The 18,657-nt window shown below is 41.7% G+C and overlaps 1 protein-coding gene across 1 annotated transcript in view; it reads right to left on the minus strand.

The window, feature by feature from the left end:
* Window positions 1-740: 740 nt before the first annotated feature.
* The window catches only part of DDAH1 (dimethylarginine dimethylaminohydrolase 1), a 42,764-nt gene continuing 24,847 nt past the window's right edge, over window positions 741-18,657 (minus strand). The window contains exons 4-5 of the mRNA XM_006776254.2: window positions 5,866-6,009; window positions 741-3,704 (exon numbers count right to left, since the gene is read on the minus strand). Coding sequence (XP_006776317.1) covers window positions 3,588-3,704; window positions 5,866-6,009 — 261 coding nt within the window. The 3' untranslated portion in view covers window positions 741-3,587. The remainder of the gene's footprint in view (window positions 3,705-5,865; window positions 6,010-18,657) is intronic.

Below are 18,657 nucleotides of genomic sequence, written 5' to 3' on the forward strand. Positions count from 1 at the left end.
CCTCCCTCCGGATTAAAAAAGACAGCCGCGTCCTCAGGTGCCAGACCCTCTGCGCTTTGCTTCTGCAGCTCCTCTGGCTCTCAGTGTGCTTTTCTTTCCTTCTAGTTGTAGGATTTACACTCAGCCAGCCTTCCTGTGGTTCTGGATGATGTCCGTTTTGTGTTTTTGAAGTATTATTCAATTGTTGTGGGAGGCAGCAATTTCCCGGTGTTTATCTATGCTGCCATCTTAGTTTCTCCAAGTATATGATTGTTTAACTACTACGCTTTACACCTGAAACTAATGCAAAATAATGTTGAATGGCAACTGTAATTAAAAATAAAATTTAAAAATATTCACATTTCCTAAAAGATGCTTACTGTAAATCAATCAATCAAACAAAAAACAAATAAACTCCTGTATGAGAGAAGAAACAAATTGTTTACCTGCCTATGTATCTGAGCCATGTAACGTACTGACCATGGAAAGCTTCTCTAAGGAGGAGCATGTGTGAAGTCAAGCTCTCCTGACCTGGCCTGGGGAACATGCACACTTTTTAAGTGTCTGAAAATATAAAGTATCTCTTCAAATAGCATTGTAATTGGAGCTACTGATGGCAGTTGATTGACTGGCATAGTATTTCTAATTCTGCAGCTTATAAGAGGAAAAAAAAAAGGACTTCCCATCCCTGATAGCAAAGAAATGACGACTTAATTCACCATAGCAGTTTTCTGTTAAAAAAAAAAGAGAGGCAGACATACTTGCTGATCACAGTACAACTGACACTTTATTCCATTGTAACTGGTATACTTGTAGGATCAGGACAGCAAGAGACTAAAATCAGTGCAGAACTTCTCTGGATAAAAGGGCCATGAAGGCATTACTGGTTTTGGCACACAGAGTGGATAACCATACATTGGCTGGAACAAGGTGGTCAGTAAAATGAAATGCATAAACCCAACACCATGTGGAAATCGTTTCTGAGTTCTGTAGAATGTTAAAGAGTAAATAATCACCACGACTAACATGCAGCTCTACATACATCACAGTATTCATCTACAGACTATTTTCTCCCCTTAGAGATGAAGACATGGCTGTAGCAATCTATCTGTTCACAGTAGCTTAAAAGAGCAATCAATATACACTAATGAGATCTGCCTGTTGATTTCTATAATAATCCATCTTAGTTTAATAATGCTAAATAATGTACTTTCTCTATATTGTCCTTATAAACTGAATCTTACTGACTGACCAAATAACTCAACTTTTACTTACTTAAATACAATCACTAATGTCTTTATAATGTCAAAAATCAGTTCCTGTTAGTTTATCTATCCTTATAAATCACAATAGACAAGAGGTTATCATTCTCCTTCAAAGGTAACATTATGCTGATGAGAACATTAAAAAAAAGTAACACTCTTATGCTGCAGATATTTCAGATTTTCACATCCTATCATAGGTAGTCTAAAGAAGCCAGCCTTCTCTGTGACACAGCTGTGCAGAATAAGATTCTGAAGAGGCACACAGATTCTATCGTGTTTCTTGAGACAAAGTGAAGGAAAGAGGGAAAGTAGTAAAGGAAAGGAGAAGTGAAAACAGTCTTAGTCGGACAAATTAATCAAAAGGGAAATCTATTCCCTTGCAAGTGACTAGACATAATAGAGAACAGCTCTTTAATTTGGGATGATGCACATAGACATTGAAGATTATGTGCCAGTTTGCTTTAATAGTAAGCCTATACCAGCTGATTGGGTTAGTTTTTCCATGGTTGTTTTTGAGATGTTGACTTTTCCCCGAGGGGATTTCTGCTTGTGCCAGCATAAAGGGCAACCATAACTGCTGAGGAAAATTTTTCTTGATTAACTTGGGCATGTGGGTAACATTCATTCTCTCTCTGGTAAAAACATATTGTTCCCTCATGATAAGACAGTTGGAAATGTGACATTGACCAAGGTATGGTTTAATCATAGGATATATATAACTAGATATTTGTATGCGAAATGAATTTTAAAGTTAAGCAGTGAGGAGAAGGAATTTCTTCCAATTCTGGCAAAAAGTCATCAAATAAATGAAAAAGACTGAGAATGGTTAAGGATGTTTTGGTTTCCTCCCCATTTGCTAAGGGGGAGATGAAAGAAATGAAGGTAATTCTCTTTTGATCATTAAACATATGGAATGTCTGATTACACACACATAGGTGAGCAGAGCAAGACTTGAAGTTGCATTTCTCAATCTCCCTGATTCTTACTCTTAAACAACAAGCCACAGGCAATATGGGAAAGGTGGAGATGACTAGAAAAATCAGTAACATGCCTGGATCAGCCACCCTTCCTTGGAAAGTACCATTTTCCTGGCCTGCCAACAGGCTGATTCTTCCAGGCTTAAGTCAACGACAATGATCGCTCCCTTCACTGTGGCATTGTTTTAGGTAAGAGCTCCCTGTCAGTTCCAGGTTGTGTAATTAAAGGCGAGAGAGGAAAGCAGTTTTAATTGAATTCCACAGTAAATGTTCATGGGTATTTCAAAGAATTGCCCATTGTCAGCAGCTGGTCTCAAGTACCCAGCCTATCACTTCCTGAACATGCATCATCCAGCTCACACAAGACATCAAGAATCAGTGTTAGATGGGATGTCTGTTTGGAAAGAAATAACGTTGATAGGCCAGGATCATTGCCGGTGGTAGAAGGATAGTAATAGGATGAGTCACAATAGAGGGAAGTGGTGGGGTGGAATAAACTGAAGAGAAAATAAGACTATTCCTCAGGGTCTATATATGGCCAGTAACGAAGCAAAAATTCATGGAATGTGACTTAAAGACTTTCTAAGATGTTATACCCATGGGGTATTTCCAAGATTCTTGATCTATGATTTCCTAGCAACCATCTGGTGCTGAATTTACCTTCATAGGTGTGGTGCCCTACTTCTCTGGAATTTAGATCTCCGGGGAAGCCCCGTCAGGATGTGCCTCCAAACAGCTGTGATCACAGTTCTGCTGAGGGATCCATTTGCCCTTCTGCGGGAGAGTGGAAGATGCAGCCATGAGGCAGAGGAGACCAACGACAGACAGGGTGAACTTGCAGGAAGGTACCCAGAAGGCAAGACTCCTGATTTTACCCAAGGTTAAGGTGAATGTGATAGAAGTGAGAAAAGCAAAAGAAAGTAATGGAAAAAAGTCTAGACGAGTTTGTTAGAAGAAAAGGAGGGAAAGAAGGAGAATCCATGGACCAGGGAACCAAAGATGATTAATGATAAATCCCAGCTTATCACACTAAGAAGACATTCTTCAGCATATATTGGCAACTAAATGATTTTCACACTGATAATACAAATGCTGAGTGTTTCCTTACAGTCATTAATCACTTTGACAATTCATTTGCTCTATAATTTCTAGGGTGCTTAACTCTTTAGCAAATCCAGTGTAGGTACCACCATGAGGGACAGAGGAGAAGGAACAGAATGAAACAACGAAACAATTAAAATTGAACTTCTGTGAACCAGAGTTGGTAGCACAGTGGCACAGTAGATTGTCAATGAAAACGACAGGAGTGGGGACAGTTGTTGGCCTTGTGAGTGCAGGATAGCCAGCTGCAGGGCGGGACTGCCACTCAGGAGTCTACCTTCTTGTTAATTAAAACTGAGCAGCAGGTGAGCAGCCCATCCACCTTTTCCAGTTCAGATTGGCTCACGGGGATCAGCATGTAGTCCTTCAGCTTCTCATAAACCTACAGCACGAATTAAGCACAGGGAGAGAAGAAGGATTATGTTTCTGCTTCTGTCTTGTCACCTGCCCCACACCTGGTGCAGAAAATTAATTTGGTTGTGAATTTAGGCTTTTCACCCAAGATGTGCATGCACTCTAGACCACATGGGTGCCCACAGCCATACCCATAGAGCTAGGAGCTTTGGTTAACCACTAGCCCTGTGCTTTAACCTCAAACCCAGAGATGTGTCAGAATGTGGTTGATACTAGAGATATTGTCATTGCTAGATTCAGTGATATATGAAAGGCAGTGGCCGTGTTTTCAGTCTGAGTATTACTCTCTCTCCACACTTTAAAACCCTTATAACCTTACTTTAATGTTTCTTTCCTCACCAATACCACTGGGAAAAACTGGAGAAAAATATCATTTATGTGAAGCATTTCAGATCAAACTGCTTTTAAATTACAGGTGTGAATTTTACAGAATCTTTTGATACTCATAGAAAGCATGTGTCAAAACTTCAAATTAACAGTCCATACATTTTTCTCTGATGATCAAACAAAGCACATTAAAAACAACAACAACACAAAATCAATTGAAAACACATGCCTAAAAACAATCAACCATTCGTCTTCAGGAAGCACTTTGTTCCTTAAAATCCAGACAGTGGTTAAGAGGGTGGCAGCCTGATAGAGTTGGATTCCAAACCCAGTTCTGTCAATTTACTACCTAAATGTGACTTCAGTCAGATGACATCCCCTCTGAGCCTCGGATTACTTCTCTTCAGATTGGGGTAAGAATAGCGCCCTCACAGGGCTCTAAGGTAGTGCATGTAGCATGCTTGGCACAGTGCCTGGCACAGGGGAAGCCCTCAGTCCACAAGCATGTTATCTTTCTCGGTGATGACAAAGGCTAAATCCAGAAGTAGTTAATGATCATCTGGGTGTCAGGCGATCAATGTGGCTGAAAGGCATAAAGGATCCAGAGCTGTGACACTCCAGCTGAATCTGGGATACGAGCGTTTGTTGATATCGAAGGTTCTAGGGTGGAGGTCGAGGAACCTGTCTTTTTAACAACCCTGTTGCTAAAGTTCGAGTAGGAGACCCACTATTCATCCAGAGCTGGCTGAGCCCAGTCTGGGGTCAGAAGTCCTGTATTTTTCTCAGGTCCACAGCATCAGCCATGGAAACAGAGAAATATTGTCTATGGATTCCCCTACCCTTCCCTTTTGTTAAGAGGGAGATGGATTATGAGGATAAACCAAGAAATTAAACAGTGTTTCATATTTAAAAGGTGATATTAAATATTTCCTAAAAAATTTAAAGCCTAATATGTAAAAAAAAAAAAAGTAAGATCAATGGTTACTTAAAACTCTTCTGTAATGCTTAGGAAAAATAGCTGGGCATAGATGAAGATGCTGAATGCCTAAGAGGTAGGGGCACTTGAAAGATCTGTGGGTGGGCACTGCTTTATCTGCTTGGTAGGATTAGATTGAAATCACTGAAGTGTACAGATGAGACTTGCAGAGTGCCCTAAAGACAAGGGAGATTTCATTAGACCAGGAAAAAATTCCTTATCTAGGTACAATTCCCATGTTGGAACACAAACACAGAGACTCTTAGAGGCACCAGTGGTTGATTCCAAGTGTTCTCTAGCTCTTCCTGCTCTATCCTTTCTGCTCTATCTGTATTTTAATGCTTATTATCCTAGGATGTGTAGCCCCTTCTCTCTGCAGCCCTGACAATGGGCACCCACTTCCTTGGGTCATTCGTATGCCTCTGCCTTGAGGAAAAAATGACCCTCTGATGAGGGTCAGCTCTGACTTGTCAGAAAACAATGACACAGCTGACCATCTAGCTGTAGGTCCCTTTGCTTAATGAATATCTGAGAGTGGGGAGGGGCATTTAATCAGGGCTGGAGTACTTACTTGAAAAGCTCTGAATACCAGGCATGGCCGTATCAATCGCTGTGCAGGCGCCAGTGACCAATAACATGAATGAGAAGAGTGAGTTAAAGTCACATTCCCTGTGTCCTATCTTATATGATCTTTTCTGCTTTTCTAGGAATTGGATATGTATAGAGGAAAAGGAAGCCCCTGCAATGTGTCACTCCGTCGTGAAAAAATCCCCGACAGGCAGCTTGTCAGGGAAGCTAGCCAGCTGCAAGGGTGGATGATTTTTACCTTTGCACTTTCTGGATACTCTTCTGGGGTTCGGTGCAGCAAGACGTGCCCTTTGCTGGGGATGTTTAGATATATACAGTTTGCAGCCATGTCATCAGGCACAGTGAGTTTGTCGTAGCGGTGGTCACTCATCTGTTGCATGATCTGCAAAGAGGAATACAGCAGGCTAAAGCAGAGTGTCTCCCCACACTTTCCCAAACAGAAGGCAGGCAGGGTCGTGGACATAAGCTTGCAGCTGAGGCCCAAGAACAGCGCTGTGTTGAAGTTCCCGTCCGTGACCCCTAGTCACTTAGAGCCCGAGAGGGAAACCTGCGGAGCTGTGACTCTTTGGAAGAATCGCAAGGGTTCTTCTTGTGGTTGTTCTTTTAAAAGTGGATGGAACTAAAGAGCATTATGCTAAATGAAATAAGCCAGTCAGAGAAAGATAAATATCACATGATCTCACTCATTTATGGACTATAATGAACAACATAAACTGATGAACAAAGACAAATCTAGAGACAGAGAAGCATTGATCAGACCGTCAAATCTCAGAGGGAAGGTAGGGGAGGGTGGGGGTAAAGGGGAGAGATCAACCAAAGGACTTATATGCAAGCTAATAGGTCTAACCAATGGACTCAGACAACAGGGGGATGAGGGCATGAGTGGGGGATGGGGGGTAATGTGGGGATAAGGACACATATGTAATAACTTAATCAATAAAATTTTTTTAAAAAAGTGTGTGGTCTCTAATTTTTAAAAGGTTTTAAAACTTTCTATAATTTTTCTAGTTTTTGTTCCTAATCAGTAAGACACAAAATGGCCACATATATAAAGGGCCCAGCTGTTTTTTTTTTTTTTAAAAATCCTCATTTGAGGATATGTTTTTATTGATTTGAGAGAGAGAGAGAGAGAGAGAGAGAGAGAGAGAGAGAAACATCAATCAGTTGCCTCCGGTACATGCCCCCACTGGGGAATTGAACCTACAACCTAGGCATGTGCCCTGACCAGGAATCAAACCCACACCTTTTGGCATATGGGACGATGCTCTAACTAACCAAGCTGGCTGGCCAGGGCCCCAGGTGGGGTTGTGATGGTATCCTTGACTGAATGAGCAGGGCTGACCTGGTCTGTAGGAAAAAAAGACTAACAGTATTCAGAATGGCCAGTAACTCGGTTTACCAATAACCACACATACACAATATATATTCTCCTATGAACACTTAAATTGGCTACACTGTCTGTTAGCAGGTTGCCCTTAATACAATTATCATAAACATCACCTGGGGAGAATGTGAAACTCATATTCCTAGGCTTTAACCCCCAAGACCTGATTCTGGTTTGACAGATGTGAGGTGAGGCATAGAAATTTGCATTTTGAAAGCCCTTAAGGTAATTCTGAGGCAGACCCCTGGACCACACCTGGGGGAAAAACTGCTTTAGCAAGTCTATTCATCAAACAATGGGTTTCTTAGTGCCTTCGTATAAAATAAACTTTAAAAATAACATAAGATGAAGTCTGCATAAAATTTAAAATATTGATACTTAATCTTACCTCCTCAACACAATCAAAACAAAACCACCCCAAACACCCCCCTTCCAAAACCACACACACAACAAAAATGTCCAAACATCAAAAACAAAGCAAGCATTACTTTGGCTTAGTCATGTAGAATCTTTCCATTCTTGATCAATACCCATATGTTTTAAGGAATCTGCCTAAATGTCTTGTAATGAAGGTATTAATAAGATATTTTCCGCAATCTGGTTCTAATATTCCTTTCCAGATAGGTGTCCCTTTACCTTTCAATATTTGTGTGAAATTGTGTTTCATATGACTAGATCCTAGAATTAGGCAGATTTGCCCACTTGGTCACGTGGCATTGGGAGGTAGAATTTATGAATGGTATGGAAGTGTGGGAGAGACTGCATGCCCCCAAGAGAATGTGAAGAGTGGTATGTAGTAAGCCCTTCCTGACCCACCAATCAGGCAAACCAACCACTTCTCCTAGTGAAATATGTCAAGGGTCGAGAGAGGCCAGGAGTAATCTGATCATGGGATATCCATCACAGAGAAGGAAACATTAGAAATAAGATGAACTAATGGACAATATCACAGGCTGAGAGACACAACAATGAGCAGGACATTGATCCAGTTTTTGAAGAGGTCACAGTTTAATGGAGGAGTCTGACAGATAATTACATTACACTAAGAACAATGATAAATATTTTACATTTATTATCTGATCTCAAAGTTCCTATGTTATAGATGAAGAAGCTAGATTTATAAAGGTCAAATCACTTGCTCAAGGCCTTGTAGGTGAATTCAAGCCCAGATTTGTGCAACTCAAAACCTTCTTTATTAATCTCTGTGCTCTCTTTCCTGACCTGTAGAGCTGCGGCAGAACTCTCTCTCTATCCTACTAACTACCATTAACATCTACTTTTCTGCATTCATGTAGTACTTATTATTTATTCTCTTGTGGTACCATGACTTCTTTTTGTGTATGAATCCTATTATGACACGGTAGTCTGGTGTAGCTACAGGACTTGACTAAACATCTCTCTTGCACTTTTAAAGTTTAAATTGTTCTCTGAAAGGTAGGTCCACCGAGTAGATCAGCTGTTGGGCGGTTTCTTCACTAGAGCCCCATTGAGAACCCTTAGATCTATTAGAATATGGGGACAATTAAGAAGTTAACAGTCCTAATGATTAACTTTTCTAAGCAAATTAACAACATACTCAATTTAACCTTCTTTCTATAATGGATATGCTATGGAGCATGGAACAGAGTGCAGAATCTCAGAGGGAAGGTGGTGGTGGTGGGGGGATTGAGCGGGTGGGATGTAATCAACCAAAGACCTTGTGGCATTTATGCATAACCCATGGGTGCAGACAAAGGGATGGTGAGGGCCTGGGGTGAGGTGGGGTGGGATTGGAGGGGGTCAATGGGGGAAAATAACAAAGATTTTAAAAAGAATGGATATTCTAAAAAAAGAATATGAAGAGGCTGATATAAGAGGAAAAAAATCCAGGTCTTTTCTATTATAAATTGCTATTTAATGCAGACTTCCTTTTTGGATGCTTTCAAAATACAGTGGTTTCCATTTATTATTATGTGGGAGGGGCACATTAAGGCCATCAACACTGGAGTAGGACCTGGGTTTGAGTCTCAGCTCTAACCTTTATGAGCTATGTAAATATAAGCTTATTTTTTTGACTTCTTGGCTTCCTCACCTATAAAACTGGGGATAATAATAGTCTTTTATACTTACTGTGAAAGTTAAATGGAGATAATGTTCATAATAAGGCAGGGTAACAAGCCCTTAATAAGCCACTAGTATTTTATGACAGCATGACCAGACAAACAAAGTTCAAGTTTCCAGTCTGCAATCCTATCTACTATTCTGGCAAGCTTTGACTTCAATCTTAAAATAGCTTGTTTTGGAGATCTATCTTTATTCTTAAAACCATATAACACTATACCCGTCACATTCCTATGGTGATTTCTTTAGCGTCCTTCTTTCTAAGGCCTGCATTATTTAATAGGCAATCCAATGGTCTTGCAGGTTTAGCATCTCTTCTGCCTGGATTTCCTAGAGAGAATTGTTTGAAAACCTCCAGGCTTTTCAAAATTAGGACAAATTTTGATATGCTAGTTTTTTACAAAGTTTCTCTTTCTTTTCAAATGGACTAACTCCTTGAGTGCAGGTCTAGGCATATTACAGTGAGCAAAACATGGACTTCGGAGTCAGAAAGGTCTGGGTCTGAAACTTTGCTCTGCTTCACATTAACTCTGTGACCTTGAGCAAATCCCTCTCCCAGCCTCAAGTCCCTTAGTTTTAAAACAGGATGAAAATGTCACATCTATTCTCCATAGGGCAACACTGAAAATTATTTTTTTAATTTTTATTTATTTATTTATTTTTAAAAATATGTTTTATTGGTTTTTTACAGAGAGGAAGGGAGAGGGATAGAGAGTTAGAAACATCGATCAGCTGCCTCCTGCATGTCCCCTACTGGGGACGTGCCTGCAACCAAGGCACATGCCCTTGGTCGGAATCGAACCTGGGACCCTTTAGTCTGCAGGCCGACACTTTATCCACTGAGCCAAACCGGTTAGGGCTTATTTATTTTTTGTTAATCTTCACTTAAGGGTATTTTTCTGTGGGGAAGCATGGGGCTCAGTTGAAAAGTCTATAAGAGGATTCTCTGCAAGGTCAGAGGCCTCTAGGGGGACCTTACCAAAGGCTGGGGACCTTACCAAAGGCTGCGGACCCTCCCTTGACTTTTCTAAACAAGTCTGACCCCCTGGGTGTTTTACCAGAATCTTTATGTATAGACTTCAAAATGTCCTTGTTTGAAAGACACTACAGAGGCAGGTGCTTTCTCAAGGATACTTACTCTGCTGATTGTATCTAATAGTTAATTTTAGTTCAAGCTGTTGTTAACAATACAAGCCTAAGGAAGCAGGCAATCTAGGCTATTTGCTTCTAAAGCAAAACAGCCCCTTAGTCTCTCTTTTACAGAAATGTCTGTCAGAGTAATCATTCATCCGTCGCTCAGGGTCTGCCGGTCAGCCCCGGCATTGTTCCATTGATTTTTAGAGAGAGTGGAAAGGAGGGGGAGAGACACACAGAGAGAGAAACATCAATGTGAGAGAGACACATTGATTGGTTGCCTCCTGCACGCACCCTGACCAGGGCTGGGTATGGGGCTTGCAGTGAGGTACATGCCCTTGATCAGAATTGAACCCAGGATCTTTTAGTTCATGGGCCAATGCTACATCTACTGAGCCAAACTGGCTAGGGCTAAGTTTATTTTTTATAAAAATAACAAAACAAAACAGATCATGCACTCGAAGTGCTCAGCACAAGTTCCTAGCACATATTAAGTGTGTAATAAATGTGAGCACTCCTCCTTGTTTCCTGCAGGTCACCTGGCATATAGCAGGTGATTGAAAAGGTTGTACCTAATTGATTCATTTCTTCATTCATTTCTAAGGATATAGGGAACCTCGGGAGCACACTGGGATGGACTAAGCCAGTGGTTCTCAACCTGTGGGTCACGACCCCTTTGGCGGTCTAACGACCCTTTCACAGGGGTCGCCTATTACCATTCTGCATATCAGATATTTACATCACTATTCATAACAGTAGCAACATTACAGTTATGAAGTAGCAACGAAAATAATTTTATGGTTGGGGGTCATCACAACATGAGGAACTGTATTTAAAGGGCCAGAAGGTTGAGAACCACTGGACTAAGTGATCAATTCTTACGTGAACAATTGTATTCGCTCAGAAAAGCAAGATATGGTCTATGTCCAGAGATATAAATACAATTCATTACATAAAGTAAACCAGGCTAAAATCAATGAGCCCATGTTTGTCTTTTTCTGCATGCTGTACAGAAGGGCTATAACCTGTGCTCCCAACCCAGATGACTTGGGATGTAAGACAATAAGGAACGGCGGACCTGGGGTGAACCAGAGGGCACAGCAGCTAAAAGCATTAAAGCAAAGGAAGGAAAGAAAGAAAACACTCTGTGTGTAGCAAACTGCACACATGTGCCTCTGTCAGCTTTAACCCCTGCTTGAGTAAAATGGTACAGGAACTCAAACGGCAGATTGGTTTCCTCATAATACAGGTGGGGCTGTTTCTAACTGTAGGAGAGAAGCTACGACTTATGTGACCTGTCAGTAGTTACTCTCAGTCCGTCTGACCAGCATGCTTCGTTCCTGGTACAAGGGCGAGGACTGCATGATGACTGAATCCCTGCTCACTGTGTCCTGTGGAAGGTGGGCCACATTTGCCTATGTTTGCAGTCAGAACCAGCCTGTCATCGTTCACAAGGATTGGACCTAATTCACCCCAGGAGTTCAGGGTTTCATCCAGGCCAGTAAGGAGACAATCCCCTGGGCTAGAGGTCTACTAAGTTGAACCCCCGGGATCCAAGGGCCTCACAGAAATCCTTAAAACATGGTTTGTATAGCCGTTACCTGGTCGAGCCTAGACACAAACAAAAACAAAACCCAGAAAATCTAATCTTTCCCTTGACTTAATGTTCTAAGCAATTGGGAGAATTGTGGGTAGCATATTCTGGTCTAACACGTTCAGACTAGCTACCAGGTCAATTCATGGTCTACAGACGATCCATTCCACCTCTTTTCTCATAGATAAAGAAATCACTGATGTACAAGGTAAGCTAAAAGAGAAAGCAGTATGGCAAGACCACACCCCACAGGCCGACCATACCTTCCAGGGTCCCATAAGCAGCCTGGGCACATTTCCCGCCTCTCAGTCTGACTCATGCATGTCCGGTGGTGACTATGAAGCAGAAACATGGAATGTTGTACATTCCAGAGGAAGTGTTACCAAGGATTGTTATCGGTGCTGACTTCTTGTTTATCAGCGAGGGAACAAATGAAAATTCCAAGGTTGTGCCCACCTCTGAAAGTGCCCAGTTTTGTTAACATAACGGAGACTGTGTGTTTCCCTTCCCTGTGCCTTATTTACTTGGGCTCCAGCTCTCTCCACGCTCCCTCCCACTTCCCACCCTCTCCTCCATGAGTGAACAATCCTACCCCCACGCCGGTTCCTATGTGTTTGCACTGTTCTTCAGTTAAAGGCATTTATTTGATATTCCAATCACTGCTTTTCCTCACTCTTTAGTGTTTCTCTCTTTTCTGGGTCTTACATTTATAATTTATACCTTCTAGTAGAAGCATTCCTGACATTCCTGGCATAAGGGCCAGTAATCATTCGAAATATGGTGTTCAAGGACATCTCCACAGATACTCTGGACCACCAGAAAGATGACCAAGTGAGCCCTAGAGAAAATTAAGCCTGAAATATCTCTGGAGGCAAAGATGACAAAATTGAAGCTGTCCTACTTCAGGCACACCGTGAGAAGGCAGGGTTCCTTGGAAAAGCAATGCTGGGGAAAACGGAAGGCATCAGGAAAAGAGAAAGAACAAATACGAGATGGATTGACTCCATAGGCAGGAGTTTGCAGGAGCCGAGCACAGGGTGTTGTGGCCACCAGCCATCATCTTGGGGTTGCCAGGAGTCGGAATAGACTAAATGGTAGGTAACACACACACACACACACACACACACACACACACACACACACACGCATCACGTTTCATTCAACTTAGTATTATTTCAGGATAGTTTAATTTTTTTTCATTACTGTGAAGAATTATAATTTCCTTAGTGGGGAAATAATTTAATACTGGGAATACATAAAGTAATTCACTGATAAATTCTACGGAGAGTTACTCTTAAACTAAATGTCTTAACAAACCACCAAAGCCACCTTAGGAGAAGTTTTTCAATTAATTTACCAAGGCCCCAGGGTTATCATTTTAAGACAGGTTAGAAAGTGTGCCAGAAGAAATGACTTTTAATAATAGAACAGGCCCCATTTGGAACAGTGAGTGGTTCTGCTTAATTGGGGAAAGAAAAAAAAAATGCAAAAGCTATGTCAGGCATAGTCTTTCTAAATGGAAAGGACTTAGGAAGTGGTAACTACAGAGAATAAACAGAAAATGCTTTTTTTCCCCATGAAAGAGCTAAAGGTATTTATTTTTCAAACTTTTTTATTTATTGAATTTGTTGGGATGACACTGGTTAATAAAATTATATAGGTTTCAGGTGTACAATTCTATAATACATCATCTACATATTGTACTGTGTTCACCACCCCAAATCAAGCCTCCTTTCATCGTCATTTAAAGGTGTTTATTTAAACACAGAGAAATTCTGTCTGTTGGGACAAAGAACAGGTTTCTCTTTTCCTGTCAGAATGATTATTTTCCTTTCTTTTATATGTTGCTATTGTCTGAATAAGACAGCTTGCATATAGTTATAGCTGGGTTTAGGAGATACGTGTACATGTACACGCAGAGTGCTCACCATTCAGCGGGGAACAGATGCACAGAAAAAGATTCAGGAGATGTATGTCTCTCTAACACCTTTCCCTCTCGTGTTAAAATGGGCCCTGGGATGATGAACTCGTGTGGCCTGCCTGGCAGGGCATCACCTCAAAGAGTGCGGGCTCCCCAAGAGGAGCCAGGGCGAGGTGGAGGGACAGGCTTTGTTTCCACTTTGGGGATGCACGGAAGCCTTTGTTAAAAGATGAGCATCATTTCAAACACCCCGAGAATGGGCTGCTGGGCTGTTTAGTTCCATGTTCCAACATTTTTTCCTAATAAAAGGATGAAGGAGGTGTGTTGCTCCAGGGTTCTATATAAAGTGTTCTTTTTTTTAAAAAAAAAACACACCCCCCACACATATATTTTTACTGATTTCAGGGAGGAAGGGAGAGGGAGAGAGAGATAAAAACATCAATGACGAGAGGGAATCATTGATCAGCTGCCTCCTGCACAATCAGGGATTGATCCTGTAATGCAGGCATATGGCTGTAAAGTGTTCTTTTAACTACAGGGATGCCATTGCACTTCACACTCTGCCCTCAGACAAAACTGAAAGGAGAAAGCCCTAACCCTTCCACAGCACCATAAACTCCCCAGGGGTCCCCAACTTTGGATGATACAGAGCAGTTCTATAGGGCTTTGGGGGAGGATCTGAGAAGATACTGCTTTAAATGCTTGTCTGACTTCTGCCATTTCTCAAAGGAATTGCTCCACGTTGTGTAAAGCATAGCAAATATTATCGGGGTTGGATATAATTGGTGTTCAGTTCAATTCCACGTCCTTGATGGAGGCTCTCCTTTGGGATAGGCACCTTGGCGGTGGGAGGTGGGAAAGGGAAAATGATGCAAAGGTAATGTAGTCGCAGGCTCTGCCTTCAGGAGATGATAATCTATAGTTTAAGGCAGGACAGGCATGTGGAGGGCATTCTGGCAGGATAGAGAAAGCCAACCTCACTTCTATCAGAGGCACCTCCTCTACAAAGCAGGCACGCAATGGAGAGGAAGTGCTCTGAGGATCATCTTGGCCACGCCGTGGTCTGTTACACAGCTGCTGGTCTGGAGGAACCAGCCTCGCTCCCCAGAGTGGAGCTGTCACAGAGCAGAGTGGGAAATGTCTGGCTTTCAGCCCAAGAGGATTTACATGGCTGGATGCATTAACAGCCAGGCATTTCCGGCAGTTCCTAACATTTCTGGGAATTTTCTCATCCAACGGACTGGAAGGCAGCTCTGTTCGCCCACTTATTTGTTACTCATGGCTTTTTTGTATTACCTCAATTATTTAAAAACAAATTTGTGGGCTAAGTTGTTTCACAGGACAATGAAGGACTTATTGGTCAAATATTGAAGCAAAGGTATATAGAAGGTATTTAGAGATATTTAGGAAATTCAGAGCACATTTGTGGCATACTCGTGATGGATCTTTCTATGAAATATACGTATGTACCCATGTCAACAGATCAAAACTGAGCCCATATTGAAAGCAACTGATTCTATAATCCTATTGAGATATACAATATACGATACTCAAGCACACTTCTCATTGTTATTGGATATCAAAAATCATTCATGCATTTATATCCATCCATCAAGCACTTATTGAGAGCCTGACAACAGAGTAGGCATCAAGCCCAGGCAGTCCTTTTAAAGCTGAGTCAATATAGCTATGGATAGCATTTTAGAATCAATATCATGTTTTCATTTTTCTTAGTCCTTCTGCAAATCAGGTCAAAATGAGCAGAATTTCAGAGAGGTGGCTTTTAAACATCCAGTCTGAATTGATGGGCTGTATAGATTCTAAGGATGAGGTTACTTGGTTCTTTTTGGTTAAACCTGAGCATACTTTCAATGGCGGATATCCCCTTCAATTCTCTCTCATATTTGGAATGACTGCTTATGCTCAGTACACGATCCAGTAAATATGTGGAGGAAAGATTTCTGTTATTCAAACTGCAGCCAGAAATCACATGAACCATTTCTGGAAGGAACCCTCAAAAACAAAGGTTTCTGTAGAAGGCTGGGAGAACCTTAGGGGACACTCTGAGCTCTCTGGACCCTGGGCATGGGGAGGAGGAACAAGGGAGGCTCGCTGGGTGGGTCACAGCGCTAAGTTTCTAATTTCAGGGGTAGAAAGGAAAGAAAGTCAGCCCAAAGCACCCCTTCCAGATGCAAAGTCTGGGATCCTGCCCTCCCTTCAAACCCCTGCCCATGAATTGTCTAAGCCTAGCTCTGTGGCAGAAGCAAGTCTCCCACAGTCTTCTTCTCATCTTTTGTACAGGGGTGGGCAAAAGTAAGTGACATTCTTTTGAGTTAAAAAAGTGATTGTAATAATCATAACCTGCATGTCTTTCTCCATACAAACAACTGTAGACCTACTTTTGCCAGCCCCTGTATGTCAGTGCTGTAGACAGCTGTCTAATTGGCTATTAAAATCATGCCCTGGTTATTCTTTTCCAGATAACTGCACCCTCAACCTCATCATCCAAAAGTAAACTCTGGGTGTTGGGGGCTCGGCGATCTCTCAGGTTCCCCAGGGACATTCTATCACAACAGCTGGAGCATTTGTTGAACTATTTTCCATTTATTTATGGTTCACCTATTCTTCACTCATTTTGCAAAACAATCCATTTTTAGGGTTGTTTTGCAAAATGAATGAAGAATAGGCGAACCATAAATACAACCCAGGTTCACAGAAATTCAGTAATTTGTTCAAGGCTACATGTTAAGGCAGTAAATCCAGAATTTGATGCCCGGATAAGTCAATTTACAAATACCCACCTTTTCTTGTCATGCCAAACTACCACATTGCTAATATCCCTTGAAAGCCTAGACTCTGAGCCCACGAACTGGCAGCCTCTAAGCTAATTTTTCTTATACATACAACTTATTTAACATATATATATATTTAAAAGTTTGTGTTTAAATACATTTTAGACAGAGAAGATCTGGCCCTGAAGCCATTTGCGTTTGCTATTGGACCCTATGGGCTGGTTCCCGCAAAGCTAGCTCTTATGCTCTTTAGTAGATGAAAGAGGAGCCAAGTCTTGGGGAATGGGAAAAGACAGTGGGTGGCAATGCATTATTGTTCCTTGAGCAGCAGAGGGGCAGGCTCCAAGGTGAGAGATGAGAAATGGCCAAACGAAAGCCTCTGGAGGTTTTGCACCCCCGAGAGCAGTTACATGTGGCTTTGTTACTCAATTTCTGTGATTATTTCACATCTCTGAAATTTTCGCCCATGTATACTCAGTAGTTCCGATGCATGAAAAATACATGTTACACAAAAACCCAATGAATTGGGGCGGCATGTAGCTATTCCATTCCCTGCTACTGAAAAACACTCTTGCTGGCATGGGCTACACAGTCACTGCTGTCCCTCACCTTGCTCTGATAGGCTCAGAAATGGAAACTTCTGTGAAACAGGTTGACAGATCTCCTTCATATTTTAGGATGTGGTTTCTTACCCACAGCACTAACTGACATGTTGGGCTGGATAAGTCTTTGTGTTGGGGACTGTCCCGTGCATTGTAGGATATTTAGCAGCACCCCTGGTCTTTATCCAGTAGCATCCATTCCCCCACCCCCTCACACTGTGACAAAAATATTTCCAGCCCTTGCTGGTTTGGCTCAGTGGATAGAGCGTCGGCCTGCAGACTGAAGGGTCCTGGTTTGATTCTAGTCAAAGGCACATGCCCAGGTTTTGGTCTCGATCCCCAGTCGGGGGCGGGCAGGAGGCAATGCTTCTTTTTCATCACTGATGTTTCTCTCTCTCTCTTCCTCTCCCTTCCACTCTGAAATCAATAAAAATATATTTTAAAAATATTTTTTAAAAGTTTCCAGATGTTGCCAAATGCCCCCGGTGGGCCAAGTTGCCTCTGGTAAGAAGCACTGTCTTTAGGAGAAAGCCACAAAATGTATTCATAGGCTAGGAGAGTAGATGCTTATGGGAAATAAGAAGAAATTTGGAAAAGAAAGAGAAAGAAATAAAACTTCCAAATAAGTATACTGTTCACTCTTCTATTCTTCCTCTGATTTAATAAGATCCCTGAAAAGAAATGGATTAGAGTTTAAGGGAACAGCTGTTGTCCCCACATACCTTTTACGAGAAACCAAAATCGTCTGCAAATGACTACAACTAAACCATGGCTCATGAAAAAAGCAGTATGCCCACCTTTCCTACTCTTGTGTGGGGAGTTACTGGGCTTCCTGCATTTCAAGTTTTACATTCTGACATGGGAAGAGAAACCTTGGTTTCTGCCTGGATATGGCCTTTGATAGTGTCATACAGTGACCGTTAATAACATAATCTGAGCACCAGGAAAGTGGTGTCATTTTTTAGAAAACTAAGAATTCTACATTTGAGAACTAGGCAGGAATTTGGGTATTATCAAGCCCACTTCTCTTTTACAGGAGCTCAGAGATGAAAAGTTAAATGATTTACCTAAAATCACAAAAAGGTAGTGAACTGCAGGGAGGATGATCCGAGGTCTTATGACTCAGTCCAGGCCTTTGCCACTGGTCTTGGTTTGGTGGAGGGGATTGAAGTGGGACCCAGAGGGACACGGTCAGCTTTTCCATAGCCCCCTCCTTCACTCCCAAGTTAAGGGGTCTCTCTTCTCCAAGGTCAGATAAGATTGTCTTGCACCTCTATTTCTTGATTGATGGAATGTCCTAAGGGCCAGTGGCTCTCAACCCTGGCTACAAATTAGAATAATCTGGGGAGCTTTAAAAAAATGCAGATTTCTGAGCCCAACCATAAAGATTTTTTATTTACTGGGTCCAGAGTGAGGCAAAATATTGGTATTTCTTTTCTTTTCTTTTTCTTTTAAATATATTTTTATTGATTTCAGAGAGGAAGGGAGGAGAGAGAGATAGAA

This window comes from Myotis davidii, unplaced genomic scaffold, assembly GCF_000327345.1.
Source record: "Myotis davidii unplaced genomic scaffold, ASM32734v1 scaffold162, whole genome shotgun sequence".
Taxonomy (NCBI): domain Eukaryota; kingdom Metazoa; phylum Chordata; class Mammalia; order Chiroptera; family Vespertilionidae; genus Myotis; species Myotis davidii.